Source organism: Psittacula echo (genome assembly GCF_963264785.1).
Source record: "Psittacula echo genome assembly, chromosome: 10".
Taxonomy (NCBI): domain Eukaryota; kingdom Metazoa; phylum Chordata; class Aves; order Psittaciformes; family Psittacidae; genus Psittacula; species Psittacula echo.
Window position 1 is genome coordinate 15,606,726 of NC_137741.1, and position 18,251 is coordinate 15,624,976.

Sequence of the window (18,251 nt, forward strand, 5' to 3'; positions counted from 1 at the left end):
TGCTGACTTTTGCCATCTGATGGAGGCCTGGTTTGGAGGTGGGTGAGCCACACGCTAGGACAATACACCGGGAGGTGCCGATCCTGCTGGGGGCGTGGGGCTCGGAGCGTATCTGCTGGCCGGGGTGACCCAGCAGAGGGCTCGGGGGGTAATGGAAGAGTTTCTGCCATGGGGATGCGGCTCTAAAAGAGGCCGAAGAGCCGTCTCCGCGGCAATACAGCTGGGAGGACCCGCAACCCCCCGGGAAGTGCCAATCCAGCCGGCGTGGGGCCGCCACGCATCCACAGGGGGAAGCGAAACGCAGCGCAGAGTCGCTCCTCGGGTCCGAAGCGGGAGACAGCGGACTTTAGGACCCAGGGCGTTCCGAGCCGCTTTCATCCTGCCCCGAAGCCGCCTTCCTTTCTTCCTATTGGTGGGCGCTCCCCCTTTGCGCCCGCCCCCTCTTTCGTCACGGTTTCGGCTCTCTCTGATTGGCCTCGGCGGCGGCGGCGGCCGGCACCGCCCCCTGAGTCCCACGCGAGGCCGGTTCCGCCGTTGGCAGCGCTGTAGGCGGGGGCCGGCCGGGCCGCAGCATAGCTCCGCGCTGGGCCGGCGGCTCACCGAGGGTTCGGCTTGGCCGGGCGCGGGAAGGAGGATACAGGGTGAGTGATTGCCCCCAGCTTTGGGGCCCTCTCGGTAGGGCCGGGTGTGCTCCGGTCGTTGATCCAGCGCCGGGGAGGGCAGGACATGCCGGCCGGTGGCAGATCGTCCCCGGCAGAACGGCAGCAGCCAGGTTACCGGCCCCGGGGTTTGCCTGGGGTGTCCGAGCGCCGTGATCCATAGGCAGCCGCTGAGAGCTGGCAGGGAGAGGTGTAGGGAGGTGAAGGGCTGCTCTCTTCTAAAGCAACAAGAATATAGCTGCTGATCGTCTCTTAAACATGGAAGTGAAGTGGCGTTGCTCCCCTCTGTGCAGAGGTCACTTAAAACTGCCGTGTAAGGGACACAGCTCGCAGAGCCTTTCTGATGGAATCAGTGCGGGTAACTCCGTCATGGGTTTGTATGTGAGTGAGCTGAGCTGGCAGAGGGGAAAAAGTAGTTCTCCATCCCTCTGCTCTCTTTATGGACCCCTTTGCATTTACAAAAGTTCAAAGTCTGTTTGGTAGATTTTGGGCTTTTCTTCATTTTTTATATCTATCCACTTGCACTTGTAGTTGTTGGGGTGGGGGGATGAGACTAGCCAAAATCTTGGAAAATCAGTCCTCAGCCTTTGGTAAGCAGACACCCAAGTGTTTGATGCTATGTGCATGGAGAGCCCAAGCTGGGTTGTGCTTTCCTGGCAATCTCTGCATGTCTTCTCTTGTGATCTGCTGGAATGACTCCCCGGTCAGGGTGCTGTGTGACATAGCTTTTGTAGCCTTCCTCCAAATGTACTTCTTTCTCTTCAGGACAGATCCAGAGCAGCAGGAAAAACAAGCAGCTCTATAGCTTTCATATCTTGACAACTTCCCTTGTCTGCTCCTTGCTTCCTGTGTCTTGTGACACTTGTTTTTATTGAACTTACCTTAGGAGCAACGCATGATGTTTGTAACACACCCTGCACGATTCTGGTGGTGGCCAGCTGCTGCTGTTAACACAGCTGCTCTGGGCATAGTCTCCTTTCAGAGTCTTTAAAACAGATCTGTGCTTTTCTTTTCTCTGTCCACCTCTCCAGGGGTCTGGCTCCTTGGTGAGATTGGACCCTTCCCAGGGCCTCTCTGTTTTCCTTGTCCTTTTTGCTGCTTCAGATCAAATCTTATCTGAAAACACATTTTGTCTCTTCTGTGTTTTTAACCCTAACCATCTGCTCTGGTTTATCTCTGTGATAAGGCTGTATTGAGTAAAGCACCTGGGGAGGAGGCATAGCTGGAAGTTTGCTCTGCCGCAGGAAAGTGTGGGGTAGGCACAAGATTCTCAGGACTAAAAGCAGAGTGAAATTTGCTGCAGAAGCAAATTAGTCACACCATAATGTGGACACAGGAGTCTGAAAGCAGACTCAGCACTGAGGAACTTAATCTTCCTGTCCCTTTTTTGTCCATTTTCTCAAGTATTTGAGGATTGTTATCCGAAATCCTTCTGCCTCAGCATGTATGCAAAGCGAGCCCCGTGGTAGCCTCACATGCTGTGTTTGGGGCAGGTTCAAGTAACTTGAGCAGTGGGGATGGTGTCTCAGATGTGGTTTTGGAGAGGAGATAAGGCCAGTTGAAAATCATTCCACTGAAGGAGCAGGCAAATTAAATTTATGAAGGCAGACAGCTTGGGAACAGATGGTAAGATGCTGCATGACACGTACTCCAAATGTGTGAAAATGAGCCTGTGTCTGATATGAAATACAGTTCCTCCAGCACTGGAGTGCTGGACATGGTCCTGAACTGGGGGCAAGGAGTGTGTGGATATGTGTATATGAATTACAATACCTTTTTTGTCCCTACAGTGGAAGCAAACCACTCCCCAAACCCTGCAAGAGTTCAGGTCCTTCTTACACCCAGCAAAGGTTTTAGGCAATGCTAGGGAGCTAGAGGAGTGAAACAGGAAGGGCAGGATGTGGCCATCTGTGGAGGTGGAAGAGGATGGGCAGCACATTGCGAGATGGGGAGGGAAGTGGCAGCATTACAAAAGAGGGTGCTGAGCAGAGCTTTGGCTCTGGGCATGAGTAGGTGGAGCAGGACAGGCCAGACTGGCCCCGGGGTGATGGTGACTGATGCTTGGGGACTGTGGAAGGGGCAGGTTTGAAGCAGCAGTGTCAGCACTTGAACTGAGGAGTAGATTTACTCCTGTCTTTTATAGACTGTAATTGAATTGCGGTGAATGTAGCTGGTGTTGCATAAGACAGAGGCTGCAGGAATGCTGGCTAGGAAACATCTAGCTATAACACGCCGGCCCAAGCCCCCTGGCCTGATCTTTAACCACCATCAGATTGGTCTGTCTTTGTGTATCAACTTTGTCCCTGCAGTTACTATTAGTATCACTGCAGCCAGTGCAGGCTGCTCTCCCCACATCACTCCAGCCTGGGAACATTACATGTCCCATAACCACTGTCTGCTTGCTGATCATTAGACTTTGCAAAGACTACTGTGTTTTATGATAGCCTGTCAGATTGTGGCGAGGCGAATTTATTACTGTAGCCCACTGGCAATCACTCTGGTTTGCTTGTGATGCATGCATGGATGCTCAAGATAGACTGAGCTGCTGCAGCACTCCCATGCTGGGCCAGAACTTGCAAGCTGACTGCGTGGCTCGATGTGTTTGTACTGAAAGAAAACTATCAGAGGTGGGTGTGACATTTGTTCCTTCTGTCCAGAGCCAGGGGGCTATTCCCTGTCTTGCAGCCCCAGGCTCTTCAGGGCTTTACAACCCAGTTGGGAACAGCTGTCATCCATGCCCATCAACATCAGGGATTCATTGGTTTATGAGGCATGAGGGCCTCCCATCCCCATGGCTCTGAACTCCAGCCAGAATTGCAGATGAGCTCCTCCAAACCAAACCTGGCAATTGCACCAACATCTCCTGCCTGGCAGGGGAGAGGGGAAGACAAAACCAAACCCTGGGTTAACTGGCCAGGCATGAAATTGAGCTCCTGCCCTGACAGCAGGCAGACAGACCTGTTTGGTATGAGCGTCCGTAGCAGAGCTTCTGGTTAGCCTGACCATCAGAGCAATCAGCTCTGCCAGCCCCAGTGCTGGGAGCCAGGAATGGTATACAGAGAGTGGGAGGATCTGAACATGCTTTCTGGAGTCAGCAACTGCAGTGGTTATTCTGGCATTAATTTGATGTATACCACATCTCATCGTCTAAACTCTCCCTGGGAAGTGGCATGTGGTTCCACTACTCTGTATTTGAAGTACCAAAGGCCTTTTGCCTTTGCAACACATTAGCAAGTTGGCTTGCTTGAAAAGGACTTTATCCTGCCCAGATGGGGCTGGGGTAGATACTGTGATCAAGTAGAGTGTTTCCATTCTGGAGCCTTTTTTGAGTATAATCTGAGAGAAGGGACTGCGAAACTCGCCTCCTCTGCAGCCCTGCATTCATTTTGTAAAGTGACTGTGATTGATCTGGTAGAATGGGATTTATTCACCAGTGGAGCTAGAGGGCAGGCAGAGAGGACAAAACCCCACAGCAGCCTCTGAAATGAATCACTGGCTCTGAAAAGATCCACTGGGGTTAAGGCATAGCAATGAAAAGCTATTGTCTGGAGCCTGAACTGTGGCTAAAAGCATTATTTATCCCGATTTGGATAGTGGCTGTAGGAGGGTGTGGTATTCCCAGGAACTGCAAAGCCAATGTGCTCAGTGGCGAATGTGAACTCTCTGTGATTGCCTCACCAGTAGCTCAAGTAGCTTTATGGAGTATCTCAATTGCAGAATAGCAAATCCAATACCTGATATGCAAATAAAACTGCATGTGTTGCATGCAAACAGGATCTCCTAAGGGTATTTTTATTTTGATTGGAACATGGTTGCCTTTGGCTCAGGTTAGTTCATGTCTTGTAGATTTGAGGCACTACTGCCCCTTTTAGCAGTGCTTTTGCAAGATAGAACAAGAACCTTACTAATTGGTACAGCTTGGCAGTCCTGCTTTTGTTTTGAATAGTAAGTGGCATTCAGCTGATTCCTGTGGTGGCTTTGGGCTCAGAGTGGAGCCCAGGTTTAATGGGAGGAAAGGTGAGTATTAGTGAGAATGGGATATGAAGCAGTGATGGACAGAACGAATTTCTGAGTTCCACTTTGCTTTAGTAAGCATGTTGACGTTCAGATATGTGCCCGGACCTTCTCCAGACAATCTGATCTCCTGGAGCCTACAGAATTGAGCTTGGAAAACCTCCCAGTTTCTGTCTGAGCCAACAGAAGGAGCCTTTCACATGGCCTCTCTGTTTTCTGTCTTGGATATACAGGCTAGATGAGAAAGTGAGAAAATGAGAAGAAATGATAAGGATGCCTTCCATTCTCAAAGGCTGGGGCAGGATCAGAAATTCTGTGCTGGTGGGATGGAGTCAACTGAAGTCTTTCCTTGCATATTTGCAAATATGATGAAACAAAGAGAGTTTTTCAGGAAAGCCAAATCCAGCTCTGTTACAGAGATACCCTCTGATTCACAGCAGACTTACGTTGCCTGAATTCCAACGTGCAAAATCACACTTGCATCGTTGTTGTGTTAGTCATCCCCAAGAAAAACAAGAACAGTTTTGGCTGACACGGGCAAACCACAAAATTCACCGGAGTTGCTGAAGATGAACCCGATTTGTTAGAGAGCAGTCTGCATCCTGGCACACAGGAGTGTGGATGGAGCAGGGAGCATGCCTGGGAGATGATGTGGTGAAGGTCCTCTGCTGCCCACCTGGCAGCAGCCCAGGCTCAACAAGGGCAGTGCTGCACTAAATGCCAGGTACTATTTTAATTCCCTTCATCTCAAGCACTCTTTACAGCAAGGTATTACTGGTGTTGAGCATTTCAAGCAGCACCAAGCTGAGAGTCCACTGCGTTAGGCAAGGACGTGAAAACGTGAAAACATCCTTACATTTGTTCCTTCCCCTTTCTTGTTTTCTGTCTCACTCCCCCAGCATCTTTTCCTGTTTTCTGTTGGGTTTTTTCCGCTTTAGAAGCCCGAGCTGTGGCTGTGAGTACGTGAATGCCTGCATGTAATAGATCCCCCTTCTCAAACCTTTCGATGATCTCCAGTGCCAGGAAATTGCATCTGAATCGCAGCTGTATCTGGGTTCTGCATTTGACTGTGTTGCCACACAGCTCTGCGGGCTTTGCAAGGATCTCTTCCCCATGAAGACAACAGAGTAGATGACTTCAGGGTTCTAGCTTGCTACTCTGTACAATAAAAAGGGGGAAATTGGTGTTATACTAGTAATTTTATCCCAGAATGATGCTGCGGGCCCAAGCAGCAAGGTGGTAAAGTCCATGAAGGCATTGGAAAGGTACAAATATTTGGGATGAGGGAGCTGCCGTGTTACAAATGGACAGAGAATTTGTCCCACCAGTTCCAGGGAGAAGTTGAACTTTGGCTGAATTCTGGATGGCATTTAACCCCAAAGGGTTGATAGTGGGAAATCAGAGAGAAAATAAGAGTTAATCTTACGCCTGCCTCCCTGTGAAAGCAGCCATTGCTCTGCTCAAGCTGGGTCTGCTCTGGTTTGGAAGGGGTGGCTGTGGGTTGTAGTGCAGTACATCCATGGAGAGACTGCTTGGGAATGAATGTGCACTGCGGCGTGAGCAGCTTCTCCTTTGAACTGGGCCAGCAGGGAACCTTAGTGCTTATTTATTTACTTATTTACTGCTTTAAATAGTTCATGGCTGAGCAGAGGAAAAAGGAACATGTTCTGCTTGCTGCTTCTCTGAAAGTCTGATTGGCGAACAGAAAGTGCCAGCTTCAGCTCATGGGATTTAGGCTCTTTGTTGGGTGTTTAGCCAACCTTCACGGTGCTGGGAGAACACTTATAAATCCTGTAGTTTTGCCTTTCTAAGCAGAAATGATCCTTGATCCTCTGAATTCCCATGGGGGAACATCTTATTCATTCTCAAATACTGTCCTCTTGAAAGGAAGCAGCATCTTAACTGTTGACTCTCTCCAGATAGTGAATAAATTGGAGATTTGTGGATGGCTTGCTGGTTTGAGATGGAGGGAGAACCCCAAGCCTAGCTAAATATAGTCCGTGTGTCACCGGTCATTCTGGGCTGTCCTCTTATATGCAGTTCTTTTGTGATTGTGGACCAGGGCCTCATACAGCTTCAAAGTGTGGGATTTCTAAGTGCTGCTTGGAATTTTCAAGAGGGAATAGAACGAGGTTCTCCTAAGTGATCCATAGCATCAGCTCAGACATGGCCACCCACCAGCCCACGAGGGTCAGCCTTCTGCTGGGGGCATGGTTTGTAGGAAGCAAGAGATGCTCAGAGGCAAGAACTGTGGCCATTGTTTGGACGGGAGTTTGGCCAGCTCTGAGGTTTTGGTTTTCCCCCTTGTCTTCTCTTTGCCAGCTTTTCCTGTCCAGAGAGTCTTGCTAGGGTGGTTTTTTTCATGCGCTGTGATTCAAGGGGTCTTTTCTCCCTGAGTCAACTCCTTTGGGATTGCTGTCCACCCTCTGTGTGTGCATGGAAGGATTTCCAAAGCACCCTTATATTTCTGTGCTGGGAAAACCTCTGTCTTTCCTTTACCTGGTGTACAAAGGCTGCAGACAGCCAGGAAAACACTATAGCCAGCAGCCAGCATTGTATACCTGTCAAAGCACTGATGCTCCTCTGCCCTCACCCGGATAGAAGGGTTATCATCTGCTTCTGCATGCAGTAAGATCCTCCTAAAAGGCTGTTCAGTAGATGCTTATTTTTATAATAACTGCCTTTCAAAGGCAAAAAGAAAAAGAATGGAGCGTGGAAAAATCCAAGCCTGTTTGTTCAGGGTCATGCCTCCTGCTGTTCACGTTGATGTGTCTGCTCATAGTTCCTGCATGATGGAAGATGCAGCTGGAAACTCTGATAACCCCCTGAGCCTTCACAGAGCAGGTGGGAGCTTGGCAGGAGCCACTGACAGGTTTCTTTGTGTAAAATACTCCTTATTCGGAGTGGTTCTGGTTTTTCACTCTAAGCTCAGTAGCTGGTAAGGGAAGTGAGGAATGCGGTAGCAACCAAATCCTGCTCTGCATCCATCTGCCACAGAGAAGTGCCTGTAACAGCACGTCATGAGTCCAGCCCATTTGCCACTGCAGTTAAAACATTGCTTAGACTGAAGCACACATTTAAGCACATCATGAGAAGTGTAGAAGATCCTTTTAGTTACAGACTTCTAGAAGGCTGCTAGATTTTTTGGAAGGAACCCATAGGATGAAATAGCTGCTGCCTGCAGTTTCTGTTTATCTGATATGGGTGAGATGATGCCACATTCTCTGTAGACTGAGATGCAGTGGGGTGTGTTTGTGAGGGGAGGAATTATACCTGCCACTTCTGCTTGTGCCCAGCTATGGCAGGACTCAAGAAACCCTCAAAACAAGCTGTTTGAAGTTGCCAAAAGCCACCAGCAAGCCTATTGCTGGTGAGGTGACTGCACACCACTGTTCAGACGCTGCTTTACTTCCAGTTTAACGGTCTGTCTAGCTCTGCTGATCTGTGACCAGTGACATCCATTGTTACAACCCAGCTCCAGAAGAGGCCAAGTAAAAGGGCTGTGGCCTCTTTAGCTTTCAGGCTTGCAGCTGTACTAGGGACCAGTTGATGCCTGTACTAGGACAAGGTGATATGAAGAGCAGTGCTGATGGGGACTGGAATGGAACCTGCCAATTTATTCCCTCGACACTGTTCAATACCTATTGGATAGAAATATTATTTGGTTACCCAGTGCCCTGGGCAAGATGGTTGATGTTAGAAGCCTGAGATTTTTTGTGTATATATATATATATGTGTGTGTATGTATGTGTGTATATATGTGATGGCTCAGCTGCAGCTTTTATACAGACATTTTCAATTTCTAAATAACCTCCTTCCATTCTGAGTAGTGGCTTTTCTAATCTTAGTGTCAGAAAAAAAATGAGGCGGCCTTCCTGCAATCTTTTTGTTTGTTTCCATAGCTGTCCTATATAAATTGCTTCATTTCTTGTGCATAAGCAAATCAAAGGTTACGATTGAATAGCTTGACCTGAGCTGCAAGCAAAGAAAGCAGCGGCAGGGTGGTTTCTGAGGTTGTGGGAATAGGAAACCTAAATCAATAGCTTTTAGCAGACTCATAAATGTTTCATTTGTATTCCTCACTTCGGCATTATAGAGACTTGACACGGGAATCCATATAACCTCTTAAATTAGTGTTGGCCCTATGCTGGGAGTAGATGTTGAAAAGCATTTCCTTCAGATGCACATCAAAGTGTAGCTCTATAATGGCATTCTCCTTCCTGTTTTGGAGCCTTGTTGCTGTGCAGCTTCCAGTCACAAGCAAAATGAGCTTGGAGGCCTCAGTGCCAGGCTGCGGAGATGTTGGTGATGAGCATGCACATCAGTACTCACATCAGTGCTCCTGCCTGGCTCGAAGGTCAAATATGAGTTGTGGCTACTTGGGCAAGCTACCTCTACACACGGGGAAGCACAGAAACACCTTTTCCCAGGGCTATGAAACAGCCCTGAGGAATGAGTGAGGCCTCAGGAAGACCAACCTCAATAATTCATGGCAGCACCTGGGGAAGGAGGGACATGCCCACAACTATTTGTTGAATTTAGACTCTTTTGGAGATGTTGGAGAAGCAGGGCTAGGAAATGCATGAATAGAGCATGAGTCAGGCAGCTTATCTGGCCATCCACCTCCGCTTGAGGTTATCCATCCATGGAGCATGGGAGGGTTGTGCGGATGCAGGTCTCCGCCAGGTCAAGGCTGTGACCTGTCGGCAGCCTGGGTGCGTTGCGTCTGCCCTCTCAACATTCCGTGGTTTCCCCCAGGAGCTTGAGTGGTAGTGAGCTCAACCCAGCTGGGCAGGACAGGACTAATCCGCAGACCTTGTGCTTTCAGATGAGAAAGACCCTTGAGAACTTTTGGGCTATGATGGGCAAGTTAAAAACCCAACCGACCAGTAACAACAAAAAGAACCCAACCAAAAACCCTTCCCCAACTATATCTGTGTGGCTGATTACTGATTTCTAAACACTTAGGTGGCTGGAGTAGGATGCTGTGGGGTTTCAGTCCTGGTGTCTCCAGCCTGCAAAGCAAAACTGCAGTGGTTTGGGGAAGACAAGGTAGAAAGGGGATAGAAAAATAGTGTTAGGTTGAAGAGTAGGTGCAACAGAGCTGGATAGTGTTTCTCAAGCTCCTTTTTTCTATGAAGTTGGCCCATTTTTCCCAGCTTGTAGCCATTTTCTATGGCTGCCCCTTGTGTTGGCAGGGAAGCTGAGCTGAGGCCGTCAGCCCTTGATGCTCTTGGGCATCCACACAGCATCCTCCCTGCCCTGAGTGGCAAAACACTCCTGGGACAGAGCATGCATGCGTATCTGTCAGTCTATTTTAGTTACATGGGGAACAAAATTGAGCAGCTAAAATACTTTGAAGTAAATGACTTGGATTTTATCATCTAAGTAGTATTAATTTGATGGGGTTTTCTTCTATGGGGAAGAATAGGTATCAGGTAGCACTTAAATGAAATAGTAGCTAATAAAAGCCTCGTGGTTGCTTCTGCCTGTCTGTTAAAAAGTGTAATTTAGTTCTCTCTTTTGTCTTATTCTCTGATGTGAATCTGTCCTGCAGAATATTATAGTCACATGAAGTGTCTGGTGAGTTTTATCAACAGAAACTACAATGAAAGGAATTGCTGTAATTTGTTCCAAACTTTCATCTTGTGCTGGTATCCAAATATTCCATAAATAAAACCTGTGCCATTGCCTTTCCTAAACCAGCAGTAATCTTCATGAAAATCAGAAGCCAAGCTTGATTTCTGCTGAGCCAAGAACAGACCGATGCCCTTTATCCTGGATAGTTTGCTCTCTTAATGCTGTTTTCTAAGGAAAAATAACTCTTCTGTGGTTTGCCAATACGCTCTAGGGGCTGTTGAGACAATTTACCCTCCAGTATGGGGTTTGATTACTTCACTTTGTTGCTCCATTGCTGAAACCCAAGTGCAGAATTTCCCCCTTCACCCTACTCTGCCTTCCCACCCTGCTCAGCCTGAGTTAAAGTGGGATGCGGGAGGCACGGGCTCTGCAAGCCAGGGTGTAGGAGCACTGGGATGGTGCTTCATGTTTGAGGTCCATTGGCAGCGTACCAGGGTTGAATAGCAAATACATCAGTTCTCCATGCCCTAGACCAGTAAGGACAAGACTAATGGTTTTCCTGTTTGTTTCTCTGCAGGCAAGAGCTTTGTCATCATGTCAGTCAGCGTGCACGAGAACCGTAAATCCCGGACGAGCACCGGCTCCATGAACATCCTGCTTTTTCACAAAGCTTCCCACCCGGACTGCGTGTTGTCCCATCTGAACACCCTGCGGAAGCACTGCATGTTCACTGATGTCACCCTTTGGGCAGGAAACAGATCATTCCCATGTCATCGGGCAGTGCTGGCTGCCTCCAGCAGATACTTCGAAGCCATGTTTAGCAATGGCCTCCGGGAGAGCCTGGATGATGAGGTGAACTTCCATGACAGCCTCCACCCGGAGGTGCTGGAGCTACTGCTGGACTTCGCTTATTCCTCTCGGATCATCATCAATGAGGAGAATGCTGAGTCCCTCCTGGAGGCTGGAGATATGCTGCAGTTCCATGATGTCCGAGATGCAGCAGCTGAGTTCCTGGAGAAGAACCTCTACCCTTCCAACTGCCTGGGCATGATGCTGCTTTCAGATGCTCATCAGTGCCGCCGGCTCTATGAACTCTCCTGGAGGATGTGCCTGGTTAACTTTGAGACTGTTCACAAGAGTGAGGACTTTAACAACCTTTCCAAGGACACTCTGCTGGACCTCATCTCCAGCGATGAGCTGGAAATTGAGGATGAAGAAAAGGTCTTTAAGGCTGTCATCCAATGGGTAAAATATGATCTGGAGGAGCGGAAGGCTTATCTCCCAGAACTTCTAAGGAACGTTCGTCTGGCCTTGCTTCCTTCTGAATGCCTCAAGGAAGCTTTGGCTTGTGAGGACTTGATCATGGTGGATGAAAGGAACAAGCTTGTCTTGGATGAAGCTATTCAGTGCAAAAAGAAGATCCTCCAGAATGATGGGGTAGTCACCAGTCCCTGTGCCAGGCCTCGCAAAGCTGGGCACACCTTGCTGATCCTGGGAGGACAGACCTTCATGTGTGATAAGATCTACCAAGTGGATCACAAAGCAAAGGAAATTATCCCCAAAGCAGACCTGCCGAGTCCACGAAAGGAGTTTAGTGCTTGTGCCATCGGCTGCAAAGTATATATCACTGGAGGCAGGGGCTCAGAGAACGGGGTCTCAAAAGACGTATGGGTGTATGATACAGTTCATGAGGAATGGTCAAAAGCTGCCCCAATGTTAATAGCTCGGTTTGGACATGGCTCAGCTGAATTGGAAAACTGCCTGTATGTGGTTGGTGGACACACTGCGGTAGCTGGAGTCTTCCCTGCATCTCCTTCTGTTTCCTTGAAGCAAGTAGAGAAGTACGATCCCATATCCAACAAATGGACGATGGTGGCTCCTTTGCGAGATGGAGTGAGCAACGCTGCGGTGGTGAGCGCCAGGCTCAAGCTCTTTGTCTTTGGTGGGACCAGCATTCACCGAGACATGGTGTCCAAAGTGCAGTGCTATGATCCAGCTGAGAACCGGTGGATGATCAAAGCCGAGTGCCCACAGCCCTGGCGCTACACAGCAGCTGCTGTCCTGGGCAGCCAGATCTTCATCATGGGAGGAGACACCGAGTTCACAGCAGCCTCTGCCTATCGCTTTGACTGCGAGACGGACCAGTGGACACGCATTGGGGACATGACAGCCAAGCGCATGTCATGCCATGCTTTGGCTTCAGGGAATAAACTCTATGTGGTGGGGGGTTACTTTGGCACTCAGAGGTGCAAAACGCTGGACTGCTATGACCCTACATCAGACACATGGAACTGTATCACAACAGTGCCTTACTCGCTCATCCCCACAGCTTTTGTCAGCACCTGGAAGCACTTGCCATCATGATGAGGGTCAGGGCACGGGGGCTTGTATCCAGGAGGTCAATAAGGTAAGGGTCTCCTCCTCTAAAACTGAATTTTGCCATCTTTTGTGTGCCTCAATTGTGTCTGCGCACACCATGCCGAAGCCATGCTTTCAAGGTTGCTCATAGTTTATGAGAAGGTACACTTAAAGGTGAGATGCAACTCCAGAAGAGTGATTTGCTCTGTGATGTTGCATATCGAGCTAGCTCCCACGTTTCTCTTGGTTCCAAACGATCCTTCCAGTATCTTAAGAGACACATCTACATAGATGGTTGCAAGGAGGCCACAGCTCCTCTCCCTCTGCTCCAAGCTAGCTGGATGTGCCACCTTTTGTGGGTGGATAGCAGAGGGTAGATGTGTCCACAACTGCTCTCATGGCTATCACTGTGGAATACACCCTGTCCCCATGTGGTTGAGGGAGTTAAGGTTCCTAAAGGCACTTGCATTTGAGTTCTGGGAGATACTAGGGCAAAAAGTGGACAAAAATCTCAGTGGTTCAGAATTTTTACACAGTATCTGGGTGACTTATTCAGAGCTGATGAATCTGTAGGCAAGTGACCCTTGGGATGCCAGCAAATCCTGATCTTTTTTTATACTCTATATTTACATTTCAGTGGGTAGCAGAAGCAAAAGCTTAGGAGCCATGGTTCATTTGATGGTCCTGGTGTTTATTTAATATCCAAATGGTTGCTTGTTAAATCAGAACTTCTGAGACTTCTGTGTGAGATCTGAGTGGGAGGGAAGGGGTTTTGTAACCAGAAGAAGAATGTGTTTATCGGTGTTTTGGGGGGTGTGAGAATAAGAAAGTTGGTGGAATCTCATGATGCCCTATCTCATTCTGGTGCTTGCTCAGGGAAGGTGCTCTTGCAGTGCCACTGGGACAGGGCTGTTGGTTCCTCCTCTCTCCTTCCCAGTGGGATGTTTGGTTGCCATTCTGGTTACCAGTTTCACTCCAGAGCTTTGGATGCCTTCACCAATCTGTGCTGAGATGCAGCTGGCCAGGTAAAGGCCGAAAACTCTTCTCACCTTGCGTTGTGGAAGCAGACACTGATAAGGGCAACACTTGGATAGCATCATCTTCCCAGGAAGCCTGTAACACCTCTGCTAGCTCAGTCTGCAGGATTCACAGTGCCAGCAACACAGAGCCCTGCTTTGGTGGTTGGAGACTACATCTGACGGAGCTGGGAAACCCGTGTGTACAGGGGTGGGATTGCCGAGCTTCACTTATGGTTGTATTTGGAAAACAGGGAGTGTGGGGAGAGAAATTCTTCATAGGCTCATCAAAATCCACTTCACTTAATACAGGGAAGACAGAATGCTGCCCAAACCCTCTAACACCCTCTCGCTTCCCTGCTTCCCACTTGGTGTGGTTGGTGCGCCTGGGAATCGCCCGGCGGCGGAAATTACTAGCATCTCCCAGTGATCAGCTCTTTTGATGCCAGCTGGGAACCAAGAAGGAGCTCCTGGCACCTCTGGCAGGCATATGCCCAACGTGACCATCTGCTTTGCTCAGGTGGGAAATAAAAAGCACCCAGAGCATTATGCTGGCCTTTGATTTGTGGAACACCTGGGTTTAACATGGGTTGGAGCGCAGTGAGGGCAGGGAAGAGTGGAAAGGGTTAAAATACGATCCCTGAGAGCTTTCCCAGCACTGGAAGATAATGACCTTTCCAAATTCTCCTCCTCAGGCATTGCCTAGCATCTGTCACAGTGGCTTGGTAATCTAATTAACTGCCACTCAGCTAGTAAATATTGCAGCAAAGAGTGTGAGGACTCCATCATTTTCAACTTGGATCAACAGGACCTCCCTTTAAGAGCCATCTTAGAGCTGAAAATTAATTCTCTCTGGTAGCAGATGTGTCTGAATATTAAAGCTCAACACCAGCCGTGCTGCTGGGAATAGGAATAGGGAATATTTGAAGGTGGAAGTTGATTCTTCAGCCACCGAAGAAAAAGCAGTCTCCAAAGTCACAGAGATTTTACTTTCCTCTCCTACCTTTTTTCCCTCTATAATCTACTTGGGTTCTCTGGACCTAATAAACAGCTTTGTGGGGGTTGTATAGATAGCTTTTTTCCCCATGTAATCTGGCACAAGCACAAGAAAACCAGGAACTGTAATATGCCAACCTGCAAATAAAACTGGTGAAAAGTCATTGTGTGAGGGCTTTATGTGCTTTTTTGGCTTCGTTTCCACTCTTCGGTTAAAAGAAGTATTTAAAATATACATGAGTTCTTGCCAAACAGTGTTTCTTCTTGTCAGTTGCTAGAGATTTTGTGCTGTTGGGGTTTTTTTTTTTTCAAGTGAAGTTATTGTTATGGCCCCAGCCACTGTGACAGCTCCTTAAATAAAGCACCAAGATGGATGAGTGAAGGCCAGATCCAAATGTCTCCCATGCACATGCATTGCCCATGCTTCACCAGCCATGTCCCATATGCCTTGGCTGTCCTGGCTGCACCAGTGCCAAAACTGGGCTTAGCAACTGGGGTAACTGGCTATAGGCTCCTACAATTACCCTGTCATCCTGCAGCATGTCTGGCTGGGGCATCTTCTGGCTTCCAGCCCCCACTGGGTAAAGTCTCTGCTGCAACATGCATTTTATGGTATCCTTCTTCAGGAAGGCAGGTTGGCCAGCACATGCCCTGGTTCTGGTGTGCTTTGAGAATGCTAATCCTATGGAAAACCTGCCTCAGCTGGAGAAGGCTCAGGAGGGACCATCCAAGGTGCCCTCAGAGCACAGCAATCTGGGTTGGTGGGGAAAGGTCTGGGCAGTCAAATGGTAGGAAATCCTACTTCATACTCATGAAAAGACCCAACCTTCTTACCTCTAAGCTGGTGAGGCTGCATTTATACCAGCCCAGAAACCTAAATATTGTATCCTTGACAAATGTGGATCATAAACCAACCACCAAGCCTGCTTTTCATTTAATGCATGAAGCTGATCAGCTGGAAGTGTTTCCTCGAGGGCATGGCCTTCATCCTTCCCAGCTGGAACTGGGGCACCTTTCAGCAGAGGTCCCAGGGCCCCTTCCAAGGATGCCGTGTGACATGAATTTAGTGCCTATTACCTGCAGTTCGTACCAGGCATCAAGTGTGATTAGCAATATGCAACATGAAAGCCTGGTCTCCTCCCACCTATGGAGCTGGGGCCCCAAGGAGGTTAATCCTTACAAAATGGAAATAAAAGACTCTTTTGTGTTCATAGGAACAATCAAAGCCCAGCCAGGACATCCCAGCAGGGGATGATGCTGTTTGGTCACTGCTGCAGTACTGTGCAAAACCCATTGATGGGGACAAGTCTGTACGTCCCAGGAGGTGACTTCAGGTGGTGCCAGGAACAGGTTCTTCAAGCTGCCTGTCTCCAAATTAAATGTGGCTTCTCCTCCAGACTACCAGTCCTGTGCGATGCTCTCATTTTCATGGGGCAGAGTCACAGATGGGCTTGGGCCAGAGAGATGAACCACCAGCTTGGGGTTGGGATGGTTGCTGCAGATGAGGAAGCTGCAGATTGCATGTTCCAGCCAGGGAAGATAAAATGGAGAGGGGAGCCCCTGCATCCCTCTGTGCTGCCTCTTGAGCCTCAAACACTCTCCCTGGGGTGGAGATGTTGTAGCTCCCATCTCAAAATAAATGGGGATGAGCCAAGCCCCAAGGCAGGTAGGAGCCAGGGGTTCGCATCCTGGTGGTTTTTGGCTCCTGCAGGACCTTCCTCATGGAGCCTGGTGGTCAGACATTGCTCAGGCACCTATTCCTGGGACTCATCTGAATGCTCAGAGCCCATTTTGTGGCTCCCACTGGTATCCATTGGTGGGTTTCGCTCCTGTGAGGTGGCATCAGCAGCTGGTACCTGCCCTTGGGTGGGCATCAAGCAGCCAAGGCTGCAGGTTTTTGAGGCTCTTGTGGCACCTAAAAGCTGAACTTTGACTCCAAAGCTCCTGCAAGGCTTTAGACAGCAAGCCATGCCCAGAGCTGTATTCTGATACTGGGGTCACACTGAGTGTTGGATGCGTTCAGTGAATTGTCCTGTTATTCAATTACAGCTTAGATACCAAGCCTTTTCTAGGAGGATTTTACTGCTACCTGGTTTGGCTTCCTATCTACATGGAGCAACACTTGGTCAGCACTTACCTCTCAAGAAGCTGCAGAGTTGTATTGCTACGTACCAGTCCCAGCTCCATCTCCACAAAGCCCTGCTCACAGCAAGGCTTCTTCCCATGCAAAAACCCTGAGTGCCTGCAAGCAGGGCTTAAAAACCCCTCAGGATAATTAGGATCTTAATCACTGCAGCTCACCTGTGTGCTGCTGGGTTGGTTCACTGCAACCTGTTACAGGAACAGAGTCACAGCTGGTTTCCCTTGGTGGCTCCTAAGGAAACCCGTTTGCATGTGTTATAATAGTGAGGCCGGATAAACAGGGACTGCAGTTCTTTTGCTGCTGCTGCTCTTTCCTTTGGCTGGTTGTCTCTGAAGCCAGTTTATCAGGCAGCATTGGGAGGGAGTGGCTGGCCTGGGGAGGGAAGTCGATGGAAATCAGGCTTTTCCTAACCCTGGGCAGATGGAAACACGTGCAGTCTGAGCAAGGGCCCAGACTGGATTAATCAATCCATTGGAAATGTCAGTCATATGGATGGGTTTGGAGGAACCGGTGGAAAAAGAGGGAAAAAAAGGTCTTTTTGTTTTGTCTGTTCCAGTTTTTGGGCTGTCCTCCCTGCCCTAAATAAAAAAGCTAAAACTCCATTTTCCTCAGCTTTTCATTCCCTTATGTCCACAGAAGTTTCCTGGCCGGCTCCAGTGCTCTGAGCCCTCCTCAGCTGAATATTCTCTCCCCTTTCCTACAAAAGCAAAGCACATCCCAAATCCCAAATAAACCACCTGCTTTCCATCTTCACCGATCTCAGGGTGGTGCTTATCCCAGTATCTGCCAACACACAACCCCTTTTCTGGTGCTTCCCTGCATGGGCATCTTGCTGTTAATGACCTTTCTCTTTCTATCCCCAGATGCCACATCCATATCCCCTGTCTCACTGCTGGAGCCGACACAGTGACCGAGTCTCCTCCGGTCCTCCTGCACAGAACTCTGAGGAGCCTTTTGCATCCCTTCCCAGCATCAGGAGTGGGAAGCATCACGCCAGGGGGGCACAAAGGGCCACCCAGCCCCACCACCAGCCGTGATATGGGGACAGCGAGGAGCCACTGGCTGCCAGGCTGGGGCTGGACATGGGCACGCTCATGGGTACCAGTGGACTGGGGAGACGGAGGATGTGCACCAGGCTGCATCCCTCAGCAAGCAGCGTGGGGACCCGTTAGGTGCGTTTTGTTAGTCGATTGGGGGGGATAAAAGACATTAATAGTTTTTATCCAAAGGCAGTGAACTTGCCATTGGCAGTAGCTGCTGTTTGGGTGACTTGGAAGTGTTTTTAAAGGGAAAAGGAGTTGAAAGCACCTGGCTCCCCATCCTTTGGCCGCTCCGCGGAGGCGATGGCTGTTGAAACACCAAAGCGTGGGAGCTCGGGCCGGCTGCCAGCAGCGGCGGGTGCTGCGGTGGAACAGGGCAGGTGCCTTCTGCTTTGCACTTTGGGCCTTATTAATGTTCTTTTTTCCCCTTCCCTCGCTTCGATCG

The 18,251-nt window shown here is 49.1% G+C and overlaps 1 protein-coding gene across 1 annotated transcript; it reads left to right on the forward strand.

The window, feature by feature from the left end:
- Nucleotides 1-566: 566 nt before the first annotated feature.
- On the forward strand, nucleotides 567-17,760 carry KLHL25 (kelch like family member 25). Its single transcript, XM_080626241.1, has 3 exons — nucleotides 567-641; nucleotides 10,831-12,660; nucleotides 17,630-17,760. The coding sequence occupies exon 2, from the start codon at nucleotides 10,848-10,850 to the stop codon at nucleotides 12,615-12,617; it is 1,770 nt and encodes a 589-aa protein (XP_080482367.1). The 5' UTR covers nucleotides 567-641; nucleotides 10,831-10,847; the 3' UTR covers nucleotides 12,618-12,660; nucleotides 17,630-17,760.
- Nucleotides 17,761-18,251: the final 491 nt, after the last annotated feature.